The following is a 15,740-nucleotide window of genomic DNA, read 5'->3' as shown; positions in this document are numbered from 1 at the left end:
AGAGAAACTTGTTGATACAGATCATTTCTTGGACATAGGTATGTAGGGGTAGGGCCCTTTCTGCAAAATTCTCTGTTAACAAGGCATGAAATGAGTCATGTACTTACTAGACTATCCCTGGAACATAATTTGACTAATCTCAAAAAGGTCACTCCTTTTTGAAGAGTAAAAATATTTTCCTGATGGGAAGTCAAAATGGCATGGACTTAATTCCTTTTAGCAAGCATGCAACCACAAAAATCAAGTCAACCACTAAAATTCCTCTTCAGACACCCCCCCCCCCCACCAAGTGAGGTTTAAATTGTAATCTCTAAATGTCCATTGATAGAGAACTTGTTGAGTAAGTATAGTAAGTCCATAATTTGGAATACTGACATGGAACAATCTCCAAGATATATTAGTGACTGAAAAAAAAAAGAAAAATGCTGAGCAATATGTAAATTTGATCATATATGCAGAGACTTTCTATAGAAGATTCCACCAGAAAATAGTAACAATTGTCTCCTGGGGAAAAAATTAATTATTGCAGACAGTGATAGAAAGAAAACCTCTTTTCACTATATTTTTGGTTGCTACTCACAATTTGTATCTTGGATGCTACCTATGGAAATAATCTAACCAATTAAAAAATGTAAGAACCTTATGAAGGCCCAGTAAAATTCTCTACTGTCACTCTTCTTTTTTCTAGAAATCTTATCAATCCTCAATGGAACAACTTAAACTGCCAAAATACATTTTCTTTTAAATTCTAAAATAAATGGGTAATCTTTCAGATCATATATATATATGATTTTATATATTATGGATAATTTTATATACCAGCTATGATTTTATATACCAGTTATAATTTTATATGTAAAATTATATATTCTACTTGAATCACAAACAAGATAGCCATTTGTTTCTGAGAAAACATCTACTGAATCATTGGGGGAACTATTCATTGGGACTATCCCAGACTATCCCAGACAGTGAGCTCTCCAGCTCCTTTCTGGGTTGGAGGACTCTCCAACTGGGTTGATGGAGCCCTGGGTTCCACCAAGCAGTTTTTCACTCGTCCTAATGATAATGCATGCCAGACTAGCATAGATCTTTTGCCAAGACCATCATCTATCCAGCTGGGGAAACCCAAGCTTGGTTTCCTAACTAGGGAAAAGGGTTGCAGCTTTTCTGGGGGAAAGGGGGCTGGTGCTGCTCCAGCAAACTCACAGCCCCAGGGCTGTGCTAGAGAGCAAACTGGGGTTTGCCTGGGCAGCCTCTCTTTCCCTGGACTTCTGAGCTCAGGGTCCTCCTTGGTGCTGCTCCTTGGTACTCACTATGGTTGAAAGTATGTCAGTAATTAATCTTCAGGCCCACAGGCTCAAAACCAGCACATGCGGATGGCCTCGTGTGCCCACCCTGTACTGATGAAAGGTAGAAAGTGTGAGAGGAGGCCAGGGACCTGGTTTAAGTGCCAAGCCAATGCCAACCTGCAGGACCTCGGGCAGGTCACTTGCCTTTCCCACGTGTTTGTTCTGTCAAATGAGGAGGTGGGAACTGAAGATCTCTGATTGCTAAGCACTGGCATCTAGGATCTAGAAAGAAGGGGGCATTCCTAGATCCTGCTCTGAGATTAGTGTCAGCTAGGTCTCTGGGGCAGGGATGAACACAGGGAAAGCTGAAGTTTAGGGAAAGTTTAGAAGTGGGTAAGGGCTTTACTTTTTACTTTATTGCCTGCTTTAATCCTATTCTGTTAGGATAATCCTAAGAGGAACCTGGAGAAGCTTTGCAGCCCCTCACCACCACTGCGACCCTAACTTAAGTTCCCTCTCCCTTCCTTTCCCAAACAACCCCTCAAGCTTTTAGAGCAGCGGTTGGTAACGAGGGGTGGGGTAGTTAGAGGCTTCTTCGCAAAGACTGTGGATAACTTTCCCTTTCAAAAACTGGGCACAGACCGACACAACCTTTCGCATAGAACTTCAGGAGCTCGTGTTCCACTTGACTTCCCGCTCTAGAACTTAAAAGGCTGAGGTAGGCTTGCAGGTGAGCAGAAAGAGAGGGAAAAGTGAGCAACAATCTAGGACCGTTTCCTCTCCAGCTAACATTCCTCTGCCCCAGTCCCGCTCCTACCGCCTCCGCTGCCAGAGGCGGCCCTAGTCTCCGCTCCAACTATTCCAACCATCCTGGGAAGGGTGGGGCGCGCGGCTCCTGGGTCTCCCTTGGTTGCCCCCCCCCCCCCATCATCGGTTTTCCCTTCTGCCCCGTCCCTCCTTTTCTGGGACGGGTCCAGCCAATGGGCGACGAGACTCCCGGGTTTGGCGTGGGAGCGGGGGAGCTCAGAGATCCCCCGCCCCACAGTTCTGGCCACAGTCCCGGGGCGCACGGACGTGGCTAGAGTTTCCTCCGCTCTCCGATCGCTCTCGCTCTCCTCCCCCCTCCCGCTCTTCCTCCTCTCCCGGTCTCCTACTCCAGCTTCAGCTCCACCCGGCCGGCCCCGCACGGCTCCGGGTAGCCATGGAGGACACCCAGCTCCATATCATCGAACAGCCGCTTTCCGGGTACCCTGACGCCGAGGACCCGGCGTCCTCCCTCATGCAGGCGCCTGCGGCCGAGGAGCCGTCGGGGGCCGGCTCCGAGGAGCTGATCAAGTCGGACCAGGTGAACGGCGTGCTGGTACTGAGCCTTCTGGACAAAATCATCGGCGCCGTCGACCAGATCCAGCTGACCCAAGCCCAGCTGGAGGAGCGGCAGGCGGAGATGGAGGGTGCCGTGCAGAGCATCCAGGGCGAGCTGAGCAAGCTGGGCAAGGCGCACGCCACCACCAGCAACACGGTGAGCAAGCTGCTGGAGAAGGTGCGCAAGGTCAGCGTCAACGTGAAGACCGTGCGCGGCAGCCTGGAGCGCCAGGCCGGCCAGATCAAGAAGCTGGAGGTCAACGAGGCCGAGCTGCTGCGACGCCGCAACTTTAAAGTTATGATCTACCAGGTGAGCTGGCGGGCGGACCTGCCCACAACTCCGTGCCCGGCCCGCGGTCTCAGGTCGGGGCTGGGGGTGGGGGACCTGCCCGCGGCGCAGCGCGGCTCTTCCCCGCCAGCCTGTCCGCTAGCCTGTCCGGGCCCCGGGACCAACCCTCCTGCGGACGAGCGCAGCTGGGGTGGGGTGGGGTGGGGTGGGGTGGGGTGGGGTGGGGTGAGCAGCGGATTCCTGGAGCAGCAGAGGGGCGCACTCTGTACCCCGCATCTCCTCACCAAGCTCCCTCCCTCCCGTGTCAAACACACAGTGGAACAGAGTTAGGGGGCTGGCCTCGGGGACACGGCCTCCGGCCTCCGGCAGACAGCTCCTAAGTGGGCTCGGTCAGCAGCCTTTCTGCGCCGAGGAAGTTGGGGGGAAGCCGTGGGTGCCTGGCGGCTTTGGGGACCCGCTGTAAACGGACACTGGCGGCGCGGCCCGAGTCTGGGGCCTCAGGCGCTGCCCGCCCGATATAGCGGGTGATTCAGGGCCCAGGCACGCACCGGCGGGGGCTGCGCCAGGCGAGGCCGCCACAGCCTGCACCGCCCCGCGGACCCCGCGCCCCCGCCCCAGCTCTGGCGGCCTACCCGGTCCCCCCGGTGCTACCTGCCCCTGGCTTCCCTGCACTTTCAGGTCCCTGGGGACACCCTAGCCGCGGCGCGCCCGCATCCCGGGCCCGCTGGACGCAGGCAGGCTGGAGCGGGGGCGGGTGGGGGAGGGCGGGAGGGGCCGGTGGCGGGAGCGGACAGCCCCCGCGGGTCCGGCGGCCTGGGCGCCGTGAATCACCTCGCATACCTGCGGGGGCGGCGGGGGAGCGGGCGCGCTGGCTGCAGGAGGCTGGCGCGCCCCAGGCTCCGCCCAGGCCGCTGGCGGCTGCCAGTGCACCTCTCTCCCCATTCCTCCGGTCAGGATGAAAATGTAGTTTTTAGTATCTTAACCCCAAATAAACCTGCCCCTTCTACCCCCCCTCCTAAATCCCATTAAGGTGGGCCTCCGCTGAGGGCTTGGTGATCTTTGCTTGGGTGCGAATGTGCCCAGCCTCACCTCCTCTCCGCTCCCTCAAGGAGGTGAGATCATGGGGGGTGAGGGGTGGGGGAGAGGAGGGGCAATTCTATCAAAGGGAGTGGAAAGGAAAGGAAGACTAGATTTCCCACACTCCCTAGGTGAGGAGACCCCTGTCAGGGAGCTTTGTTTTCACTGAGGACTCTGGGGCCTGGTCACCTGGCTTCTGAGTGACCATCTGGGATGCCATGGGGTCCTAGGGTTGGTCTCACTGGAAGGAGCTAAGAAAGATGCAGATTGGGACAAGCAGTTTGCAGACACTGTTTGGAGCAGCTGGGAGATGGGTGAGCTGGCACTTATCTGAGGAGGGGGTGGTAGGACAGAGGCAGAAGTGGCACCCCTACCCCCCTGCCCGGGGACTCCTCCCAATAGGCACTTGACCTTTAAAAAGCTTTGCTTCTCCCCAAACAGCACTATCTGATAGAAAATGCTTGCTCAGAGTTGTTTCCATTTGATCTAACTGTTTGGAGGGAGCAGAATGTGTGTGTGTGTGTGTGTGTGTGTGTGTGTGTGTGTGTGTGTGTGATTTTTAAAGAGATCTACATAGCACTGAGGAGCTTCAAGGGACAGAGAACAAGACAGAGAAGCCCGCCAGCTTTAGGTTTAGGTGGAGGGCTGAATAGGTGACCCTTCTCACTTTAAATAGCCTGGGCTGTAGAACTTGGGGAAATTCTTGGTTGGCATAAACCTTCCTATGTTAAAGATGGAGATTCTGAGAGGATGGGTATGGAGGGAGAAAGACGTCCTTGCAGAGACCAGTAGCATCCCTCTGTTACCCCCTCTCAGCAGTTGGCAGGGATCTGTGGCTGTATATTGTGTGTCTCAGGGTGGCTTTGACTGCATCTGTACTAACCCAGGGCCAGCGGGAAACAGAGAGTTGAGTAGCAGGAATAGCTTAAGCTGAGCACCTCGAGCCCCCTAAATGTCAGGGGAAATAACTAAGAACTAAAGTGGTCCCCATTCTGAGAGGAGCTGAGAGATAAGGAAAAGATTCCAGCAATAGGGTGGGGCTCAGGGAAGCAGAACTTCCCTGAGCTGTAGAACAGATGTTCTAGGTGGGGGCGAGCGGGTGGGGTACTCCCATGCTGGAGGAAGGCAGAGGCTACTCCTCCCAGAGGTCTGCAGGCCTGGGAAGAGAATGAGGTAAAAATAGCTCTGCGCCTTGGCAGACCTAATAGGGAAGATAGGGGGCGGCAACATTTATGGTAAAATCAGGCTGTTGGGGTAGGATGCTTGGTTTGGAGAAAGGCCTCCCAGGATCCTGTGAGTTCTCCAGCGTGGGAACAGGAGGAGATTCAGTATTCCCCACTGCCGACCTAGGGAGGTGAAGATATGGCAAGGGGGGCAGGGTGGAGGGAAGCCTGAAAGGGTGGGACGGTCCCAGCTGTGGGATCAGGTCATCTGGCCTCTCACACCTCCTTCCTGGGGGATAAAGGAGGGAGTCCCTTGCCTGGCCCCACCCTAGATTCAGGGAACTATTAAGTTTGATGATGACATCACAGGTTAAGTTTGCATTTGTGTACACAACACACATACAATTCAGCCCCTCTCTACAGGCAATCCCCTGTCTGCACTGAAACAAAAAGTGGCAGTTTGGCATCCCATCCTAGCTAGGCAACAGTTAGCGAATGAAAGAAGTGAATTCTACTAGTAGTTTGGGGTCAGTGGATTGAGAACTGCTGGGAGGATCAGGCAGATCGTGGGCACCATGCAAACAGGGGGAGCTGTGATCATTAAAGAGCCAATTCTCTGAGACAATAATTTGGATATTATTAGAGTTCTTTTGGAACCCAGAAAGGGAATAAATGTTTTTTGGAGCAGTTTTGATGAGGCAGTTAGTGACTTACACATGGACCCCTCAGACCTGCTCCAAGTGCTTGAGGTTAAGACAAGGAAGCATTTAAAGGATCAAGCAGATCATGGGCATTAAAGGGGAGGACACCTAGGCTGGAATGAGGGCTTGGTGACTTCTGCCCAAATCCTAACCCAACCTATAGCTTCTTCCTGGGCCCAAGGCAAATCAAGGTTACTTTGTTCCGGAACCCAAAACAGTTTTTTAAATGTTTTTATTGATTTTAGAGAGAGAGGAAGGGAGAGGGAACGAGATCTAGAAACATTGATGAGAGAGAAACATCAACATTGATTGGCTGCCTCCTGCACGCCCCCCGCTGGGGATAAAGCCTGCAACCCAGGCATGTGCCATGACCAGGAATCCAATTGGCGACCTCTTGGTGCATGGGTCAATGCTCAACTACTGAGCCACATGGGCCGGGCCAGAACCCCAAAACTTTGTAAACAATATTCCCAACTTGGGGTTCTGGTCCTTCTAAGCCTAGTGGCCATGGAGAGACTGCTTATCATCATTTTCCTCCAAAAAACCGAGGTTTGGGTTGTTTTTCCTGGTCACTGGATCGAAAGCAGGGAGGGCACTTTTAGGGGTATTTCTAAGACTAAAGAAAATCATGCTCCTTGCTCTAATTTTTTTTTTTTTTAATAAAGTCTGACCATTGTAAAGGTCAGAGTCAAGAAGTGGGGGAGATGGCACAGGGTGGGCAACTGGGAGGGCAAGGAGAAGGATTATTGTTGCTAAGCAAGCAACCTCAGAGATGAGTGGTGGCTTGTTCTATTTTAAAAAATCATACCATAGTGAGTGTTCATTGTCTTGTCATGAGAGATTTTTTGAGCTGGAAGATGCTTCAGAGATAATCAACTGCAGTTTCTTCCTTTTGTAGCGGAGGAAGCTGAGGCCCAGAAAGGGGAAGTCACTTGCCTATTGTCACTCGAGTGATTGGGGGGGGTCAAAGCTGAAACCAGAACCCAGGTGTACCCCCCTTCTGCTACACTTTCTGCTCCCCACCTCCTCCTTCCATCCCTGGCCTCTGCAGCAGAAACCGGAGTGGAGGGTAGCCCTAACAGAGGGTTAGTTCTGGCTCCTTCGTTCTCTGAGGGAGCTAGCTTAACAGTCCGGGCACTGCGGCTGCTTTGTGTGTTTGTGTGTGCAGTGGTGGCTAACAGTGGCTAAGGTTGGTGGCCTTTAGCTGCTCAGCCTCACAGTGCTGAAGAAGAGGCAAGGTGTGATCACCTGGCCCAGTGATGGTGGGAGTGGGAGGCGGGAGAAGAGCAGGTATAAGCTTCCTGGAGCTCTCTGGCCAGTGTGGGTGTCTCCTGGCACGGCCCCTGCATCTGTCTCCTCAGTCTCCCTGCCACTCCAGCCTTCTCCCTGCACCCCACAGGGCAGGTTGGCACCTGCTGCCTTGTGTTTTTGTGGCTGCAGGCCATCACTCAGCTCTGTTGTCACCGGAGACTGTAGTGACCCCAACGGTCCCTTTCCCCTGACTTCTCCTGATTGTCCAAAGAAAAAGTGGTGGCTCAACCCTTCAGGAGGGAGAATTGGGAGCTGCCGCTGGGTACCCCAGAATGTAGGCCCACCTGTCATAAAAATAGCTTCTTTTTTTTAATCCTAATTTCTCTGTGCATCTTGGTAGCCCAAGCATGGGTGGCGGGAAGGGTGACAAGAGAGGCAGGAGGTAAGGACATGGCCAAAAGGAAATAGTCAGGATGTCCCTCTTCCATGCCCCTCCCTCTCCTTGTCCGGGGCGGCACCCTGTGCCCGCCCTGCCCAGGGGAATAAGGAGAACTGGAATCAGCAGTGTCTGGCTCTGAAGACAGTGAAGTTGTTCGCCTTCTCTTTTACTCATTGGAGCCTCCCCAGTTAGAATCCAACAACTGGCCTCTTAGAAAGCTCCTACTCCCAGCAGCCTCTTTCCCTCCAACCTGGTAGGGACAGAAGGTAGGAGGCCAAGGACAGGGCTGGGGAAGATTCTAGAGGGAAGAAGGGAGGGGGTTCCGTTTAAATTGTGTTTATTAATTCATGGGTCTGGATTTGTTCCACCCCATCAGCCCCAGGGCCCTCTTGATGAAGCATTTAAAATGTGGTTTCTTTCCATCCTAATCCATTGTGTACTCCCTTCCCCACCCTACTCACCCTTCCCAACTCTGCATGCTCACCAAGGCCTTTCTCTCAACCCTCTCCACACCCGTTCCAAACTCTGTTTAAACCCCTTTTCCTCATCTTAGCCCAAGAAGAAGCTGAATGCACCCTCTGACCTGGTCACACCCAAGATCGTGCCTTTTGACCTTCTGCCTGAGACTGAGCCCTTTGACCTGAAGCCTGATACAGTACCTGAGCTCCCACCCTTTGACCAGACGCCTAGGGCACTGCCCTATTACCCAGATCCTGAGCCTCTGCCCACCCCAAAGGAGCCGACAGCCGGTGGGGGCGCTTAGGGTCTCCTGGGCCCCATGGGGCTGTGGGCATGGGGTGTCACTATAGTCCACCATCAGCTCACCACTTAGCCGTGGTCAGTGTGGGATGGTCGGCCTCATCCAAGCCACTGCTCCATCTTGGGTGGGTGATGGGTATTAGGAAAAGCTCTTGCATTAGGCAGAGTTCAGGCGAATGTGGTGTGTGCAATGGGGTGGGAGGTGAAGGGAAGGGGCCCTCCTCTCCTTCTTGGTTTCTTTCTTCATAGTGACACTCCAGGCACCATACTTGAGCTGCACCCAATGCTGCCCTGCATGACATTGCATGAAAATGAGCCATGGCTTCAGATTCTCCCTTCCCATACCCCTTCTGCCTCCTCCTCAGGGCCAGGCCAGTTTGGCTCAAAGCCTCTTTAAAGAGAGCCCTCGTGAGGCCCAGGCCTGGGGTCTGTTCTGTGCCTTCTCCACCCCCTCCCCGCCCCCCCGCCCCCATGTAGCTGGAGAAAACATTTACACTTATTTTTTCCAGTTAAAAAAAAATGTTTTGCAAAGAGATCCCTTATGTTTGCCAGATCCTGCCTTGGGCGGGGCACTCAAAAGCTGCCAACTCGGAGAGGCCGGAAGGGGGTACATTTTAACTGGCTCTGGCTTGGCTCTTCTGGCCTCCCTATAGCACAGTTTTTCCCAACGTTTTTTCTTTTTCATAATCATCCCCCTGAGGAGTCCTTTTAGACGTTTCCCCCCCAATTGTCCCCTCCCCCATGACATTTTAATCTTACAGTTATACTATATATCTGTTTATGTACTGGGGCTCTTTGGAGCACCTCAAACCATTACAATATCTAAAATCTCCCCTCAATCCCCAAGAATCAATTTCCATCTTCTTGGGGACAATATCACTCCTGCTGACAATATCACACTGTGGCAGAAAAGAAGGACCCTCTGACTTCGGTTTCTCTCACTCCCTTGTCTTGGCAGTCTAAAGCAGAGTGCCTGAATTTTAAAGACCTGGCCTTTCCTTCACCTCTTCCCCAGTCTGCGCCTTCTTCTAACACCCTCTCTGAACAGATCCTAGGTCTCCGAATTATCTTCCCAAAGTCTTCTCTGGCCATTCCCAGACAGTAGTTGGGGACAGAGCTGGTTCACTCTAAATCAAGAAAAGCTCTTATGACATTACCCCTTCTCCCTGACAAATGTGAAGTGCCTGGCCAAGGACCAGACACATATTAGGTGCTCAATTAAATTATACTTTCTTCCTAAGCCAGAGGATCTTAAGTTTATACAGCAGGGTTGGGGAGTGGTGTGGGAGGGGCTGGAAGCTTCTCTGGGGCTCCTCTAAATTCATCCTGGACTGGTGCCTTCCTGGGTTGGGGAGCTGTGTGTGTTTGGTGGGGGGCGGAGGAAGCTGTGCATGCTTTTGTTCAGACCTGGTCATTAAAGGTAACTCTGGAAACCAAGCCTGTTGGGAGTGGTGGTTTTGTTTAATAAAAAAACCTGAAAACAGAACAAGTGGAGCCTTCCCTCCTTGCCACCCCCTAAGGCCCCTCCTTTAGTTCAGGAGCTGTGCCAGGGAAGTAGGGGTGGGACAAGGTTGCCTGGCCTGTGTCCCCAGGGTGGGGGGGAGGGGCTTTTGGATTGTGTTTATGGTTGTTGTAGCAACAGGCAGATTGGGTGGGCCCAAGATAGCACTCCAAGGCTATGAGTCATAGAGGAAACCTGGCTTGGAAAGGGGAAGAAAAGAGAAAATCCATTAATGGAGGGGAAAAGCTAAAGTCATGGCGGTATACCCTCTCCAGAACCAGCCTACTGGTTGTTCAGGAATTTGGGTCAAGTTGTTTCTTACCCTAGTACCTCCTGCCTTCTACCAAGAAGGGCAGCTCCTCTGGTGGAAGCCATCATTCTGGGGGAAACCTACAATGAATGTGCTTATATTCCCAGGTACTGGGAGAGATGCCCCCAAATCCAGAAATAAACCTCCCCTCACTGGGATTGCTCCCTGGTGTTGTATTTGAGCCCTTTCATCAGGTACTAGGAAGATGGGATTGGCTACAAGAAGTCTGCAACTCTCTCCCCAGCCCTGTTCACTTCCAAGCTCAGTTGGCAAAGACCTTTATCTAGGAAGCCAGAGGCCAGGAAAACCAGCCAGCTCAGCCTTTAGGGGGTGGGGTGGGGCGGGGGGAATCAGGAATGCTGGGAGTGGGGCAGGGAGACAATGTGGATTTGTTTTCCAGCAGCTGGGACCGTTTCCTGACTATTCCCCGCCCATCACTCTTAATCCTTCTGAGCCCATCCACATTGTCTGAGCTTAGTGAAAGGAGGGGTTAACCTCCACCCTTTGGTGTCACGCATGTGGGTTTTTATTCTGGGAGGCTGTAAAGGAGAGATCAGAAATGAAATTTTTTTTGGATACAAGACTGCAGGTAAATTCTGGGTGGAGATAGATGAAGAGGCCGTGGAGAGTTAGATCCTAGAGAGGCCTAAAATGCTGTGAAAGAGAGGACTCAGTAGTAGACAGGGAGAACTAATAGTTAAAGGAGACCCAAGGACTACAACTGGAACTAAAGGAATGCTGAGAGGTTGGGACCCTCCTATACTCAGAGCATGGAAAACACCCCTTCAATGCCTCTGTAAGTGGGAAAAGGCAGAGGGATGAGCAAAATAAAGTAGGATGCCCATAACAGTACTAAGCCAGCTATGGCAAGTAGAGACTACAAGTCCCAGCATTCCCGGTGCCCAGGTCATCTTGCCTGCTGGGAGGTGTAGTCAAGTAATGAGAGCTTGAGGTAGCTTGATGCCCAGAAGAGCTGGTGCCCAGTTTGGGAGAAGAGGTGGAGCCAGCATTCCCTAGTTGTCCCTGCTAATGCTATTGACAGGGAGGGAAGGAAGTTGGGAGGGGTGTTCCTAGTTTTCAGTGGAAACCAGGAAACCTGGGGGGATTTGGATGAGAGGGAAAAGGAAAGAGGTTGAGAGCTGGGGAAGGAATGTCTGTAGCAGGTGGTGCAGAGATACCAGGTGGCCAATGTATGTGTTTGTGTGTTTCTGAGAGGGCTCAGCTCATGTTGCCTCATTTTTCTCAGTTGGGATTTTCTTACAATTCTGGGAAACGATCTTCAGAAAACCCTCTAGAAATACTCTCATTCCTTTGTCTAAAGTCTCTAGTCTAGAGAGTCTGCACCAAAGAGGAGACACTGTTTATGTTCTGGGTTATGCCTCCTTTCCCTTTCTATGCTCAGCCTCCCACGCCTTCTGGTGTGATCCTGGGATTGTGAAACGTTGGCCCAGAGTCAGGATCTTGGAAAATCTTTCCAGAATGGAAGACAGTGCTGATGCTAGGTCCTCCGAGAGGAAAAGGGAATAACTGGCTCTGAACTTCAGGGTCTCAGGGAATGTGGGACCCCCATCCTACTTGAGCTCCAATCTGGAGGGAAAAGCAAAAATGGAAAAGTAATCCCTCTCTTCCATTCCAAAGCAGGGAAGTCAGACCAGAAGAGAGATACGTGCTGGGGGGAAAACATGCCCTTGGCTGCCAGCCAACTGTTTCTTCTTTCTTCCCTGAATTTCCACATGGGGGAAAAATGCACTGGTGGAGCCAAACATATGAGGAGGTCAAGGGGGTGGGGGTGGGGGGTTAGGACATGGGCCTTCTCCCCTAAGACTTGTTCTGAAATTATTTGAAATCTGGAAAACGCACTCCCTTGACCTTGCCTTCAAGCTACCTTACGTGGGGGCAGCCTGATATTGGCTGTGTGTTCATCTCCCCTCTCTGAACCCTCAACCTGAAGAAACAGTTCTCAAACCCCTTTGCTTTTAGGCCTGGCTCGGGCAATGTGTGACTTAGTGCACCAGAGGGCGCTCTGTCCATTTCCAAAGTTCAGTTGTGTTCACATGGCAAGGCGTGGTTTATTGTATAAGAAGGGTGAACATAGGTACTAGGACAGAGTTGGGGGGCCGCAGAGATTTTTAACCGAAAAGCAATGACACTACACGCCAATCTCCGATCCGAAGCTCTTTTCCCTCCTTGCCCTATCATCCATTCGACACATTTCTGGGGTGCAAACGAGGCCAGGCTCTGGGGATACAATGCCAAACCAAACAAGTCCAGGTCGATGGCAGGGGTACCACGCACGCTCCAGGACCCCCGCCACCCTGCCTCGGGTTCACCCAGCGCCTCCCTCCCCAAGTCCCCGCTCAGCCCCACTCATCTCTTCCCCTCTGCTCTCCCGATAGGATGAAGTGAAACTCCCGGCCAAACTGAGCATCAGTAAGTCGCTGAAAGAGTCAGAGACAATGCCGGAGAAGGAGGGCGACGAGCTGGGCGAGCAGCCCGAGGAGGACGCGGCGATCGAGCTGTCCTCGGACGAGGCGGTGGAGGTGGAGGAGGTCATCGAGGAGTCGCGCGCGGAGCGCATCAAGCGCAGCGGCATGCGGCGCGTGGACGACTTCAAGAAGGCCTTCTCCAAGGAGAAGATGGAGAAGACCAAGGTGCGGACCCGGGAGAACCTGGAGAAGACCCGCATCAAGACCAAGGAGAACCTGGAGAAGACGCGGCACACACTGGAGAAGCGCATGAACAAGCTGGGCACGCGCCTGGTCCCCACCGAGCGCCGGGAGAAGCTCAAGACCTCCCGCGACAAGCTGCGCAAGTCCTTCACCCCGGACCACGTGGTCTACGCGCGCTCCAAGACGGCCGTCTACAAGGTGCCACCCTTCACCTTCCACGTCAAGAAGATCCGCGAGGGCGAGGTGGAGGTGCTGAAGGCCACCGAGATGGTGGAGGTGGGCAACGACGACGAGGAGGGCGGCGCCGAGAGGGGCGAGGCCCTCGACCTGCTGCGCGGGAGCAGCCCCGACGTGCACACGCTGCTGGAGATCACCGAGGAGTCGGACGCCGTGCTGGTGGACAAGAGCGACAGCGACTGAGTGGGACGCGTGGGGCTCCGCCCGGAGGCCCTCCCCCCCGCCCCCCGCCCTTCCTGCCCCCACCCTGATTTCTTTCCCTCTTGAACTTTCTCTTTCGCATTCTTTCTCGGCCCCAAGCCGGGCTGACGTATTTCTAAATTGAGAACACCTTCCCCTCCAGAAAGCACCTTCCAAGTCTTACAACTGTCACTGAGATGGGAGCGGGAGGCAGCCCCCACAGAGAACAGCCCCCATTGGGGCATCGTCTGGGTGGGAATGGAAAGGGCAGTGACCCATGTGCTGGCTGTGCAAGTTGGGGATCCTACCCTTTGCATAGTCGGCCCCCAATGGGGCAGTCTGCCTTCCCCCTACCGCCCCCTCACACACCCAGCTGCTGTCATTCCTGCTCACTGAGCTCTTCTTTCTTATCCTGACCCCTGGAGGCTTCAAAGCCGAAATTAACATAAGAGCAAAGAGTGAATCCCCAAGGAGACCTTTGCCCACGTGGGAGGGCCCATACTGGAAGGACTTGAGAGCAGCTTTTGGGAGGACGTGGGCTGTGAAGGAGTGAGGGCAGAGTGAGCCATGAGCCTGGATGAAGGTCTGGCAGTCTGCAAAGGGTCCCAACATGAAAAAGGCTGGAGCCCAGCAGAGCCCTGGGGGAGCAGGGGTGGAGGTGGGCACACTAACATGTTGATGCATCTGCACACAGGAACTCGTGGCTATGGCTTTGGGAAGGAGAATAGGAAATAGTAGAAGGTGGAAATGGCTGAAGAGAGGAGCATTTGCCTCATTTGCAGCATGAGAAACACGGGACAAGAATCCTATCTTACTGGGGTTCTCAGAAGACGGCAGGACCATTTCAGGATAAGGAAGGATGATTAGAAAGCGATGATCCAAATAGAGAAGTAAGCCTCACCTCATTCCTCAACTGGGATCTGGGTGGTTCCCCAGGAGCAGTCCATTTTTCAAAGCCCAGAAAATTAGGGTCCCAGAAGGGGACAGCACCAGGCAGTGGAGAGCTGGGAGTTATGGGGTGAGGCGGGTGGGGAGGGAGGGCAGACTAGAAAGAGATCAGAGTGCTAATGGCCAGGCCGCCAAACAGGGCCGGAGGGGAAGTGAGGAGAGTATCGTGACTGTGTAAGGAGCAACCCAGCCTTGCCTGACTCCCGGCAGATTCTTCTCAAGTTCCTTCCCTAGAACTAGTGTAAGAGCAGCAGGACTCGCCAAGACCTCCTTGCCCGTTTGGGTTCCTCTCCTGAATCTTTGGGGGTGAGAGGGTCGTTGCTGCCAGGTTCTCCTCAGGATACTGAAGTCCCAGTAAAGGGGTTGTCAGAAGCAAGGACAACTTCCCTCCCCTGCAAGTCACTTGTGGCATGGCTCACAAGTTCCCTTAAGAAGAGGCCGGAAGCCCTGGCCAGTTTGGCTCAGTGAATAGAGCATTGGCCTGCGGACTGAAGGGTCCCGGGTTCGATTTGAGTCAAGGGCACGTACCTTGGTTGCAGGTTCCTCCCCAGCCAGGTCCCTGGTCGGGGCTTGTGCAGGAGGCTACAAATCAATGTGATTCTCTCACATTTATGTTTCTCTCTGTCTTTCTGTCTCTCTTCCACGCTCTCTAAAAATCAATGGGAAAATATCCTCAGGTGAGGATTGACAAAGAGGCTGAAGGATTCCTCCTCCCGGCCTTATCTTCCCTGCTCTGCTTTTTAGAATCGCAGCTAATTGCTTTAAGGGGGGGAGGGAGGGAGGGAGCCTGGGGACAAACCTTTTTTACAATACAAAGCTTTGCTTCCCCCTCCCCTTTTCTTGGATCCCTTCTGTCTTGGGAATGCTGGAGACAGGTCAGCTGAGGGAGGATGGGGATTGGGACAAGGTTCCTAGGTGCTGAGGGCCGAAGGGGCCTGAGTTGTGGGCAGACGCAGTTTCCTGCTGGCTCTGGGGAGTCTCTCATATTGCTGTGTCCTGGTGAGCAGCCCGACCAATAAACCTGCTTTTCTAAAAGGATCTGTGTTGGACTGTATTCTCCAAAGGCAGTTATATAGAATGAACTACCGAGGACAGGAGGGAACCATGGAAGGAGGGAGGGAGGGAGGGTGGGAGGGAGGGAGGGAGGGGAAAAGAGAAGACTGTTGGTTTAAACTTGCCTTACTTGCCTGAGGTGTGTGGGGGAGGCATTATTATCTCCCCCATTTTAGAGATGAAGTAGCAGAGTGACTTGTCTAAGGTCACATAGCTGGTAAGCAGTGGAGCTGGAATTGGAAGCCAGGCATCCTGGCTCCACAGTCTAGCTGTTATAGTCTGTAACCCAGTCTGGATCCACTTTCCAGCTGTCAGGGCACTAGCCCTCCAGACATGCTCAGTTAGCCTGAGCTTCCCCCACATACACACTTCAGAGGTCATAGGCCTAGAGGAGGCAGTTTCAGCAAGGGGAGAAATCAGAGGCCCTGACTCACAGGGCTGAATGTCATAAAGAAAGGATTCCAACTGGGCCGGTGTGGCTCAGTGGTTGAGAGTCAACCCATGAACCA

The 15,740-nt window shown here is 53.1% G+C and overlaps 1 protein-coding gene across 1 annotated transcript; it reads left to right on the top strand.

The window, feature by feature from the left end:
- Positions 1–2,310: 2,310 nt before the first annotated feature.
- Positions 2,311–15,301, top strand: CAVIN1 (caveolae associated protein 1). The gene is made up of 2 exons (XM_059670216.1): positions 2,311–2,964; positions 12,541–15,301. The coding sequence occupies exons 1-2, from the start codon at positions 2,494–2,496 to the stop codon at positions 13,231–13,233; spliced, it is 1,164 nt and encodes a 387-aa protein (XP_059526199.1). The 5' UTR covers positions 2,311–2,493; the 3' UTR covers positions 13,234–15,301.
- The last annotated feature ends 439 nt before the right edge of the window (positions 15,302–15,740 follow it).

Source organism: Myotis daubentonii, chromosome 16 (genome assembly GCF_963259705.1).
Source record: "Myotis daubentonii chromosome 16, mMyoDau2.1, whole genome shotgun sequence".
In the NCBI taxonomy this organism is placed as follows: domain Eukaryota; kingdom Metazoa; phylum Chordata; class Mammalia; order Chiroptera; family Vespertilionidae; genus Myotis; species Myotis daubentonii.
The sequence above is the reverse complement of the archived record's forward strand: the minus strand, read 5'-3'. Positions and strand labels throughout refer to the sequence as shown.

Coding starts and splice junctions, on each gene's coding strand:
- CAVIN1 (XM_059670216.1), top strand. CDS start 2,494: ATGGAGGACACCCAGCTCCATATCATCGAACAGCCGCTTTCCGGGTAC. Junction 2,965..12,540: donor TTAAAGTTATGATCTACCAG/GTGAGCTGGCGG, acceptor CTCTCCCGATAG/GATGAAGTGAAACTCCCGGC.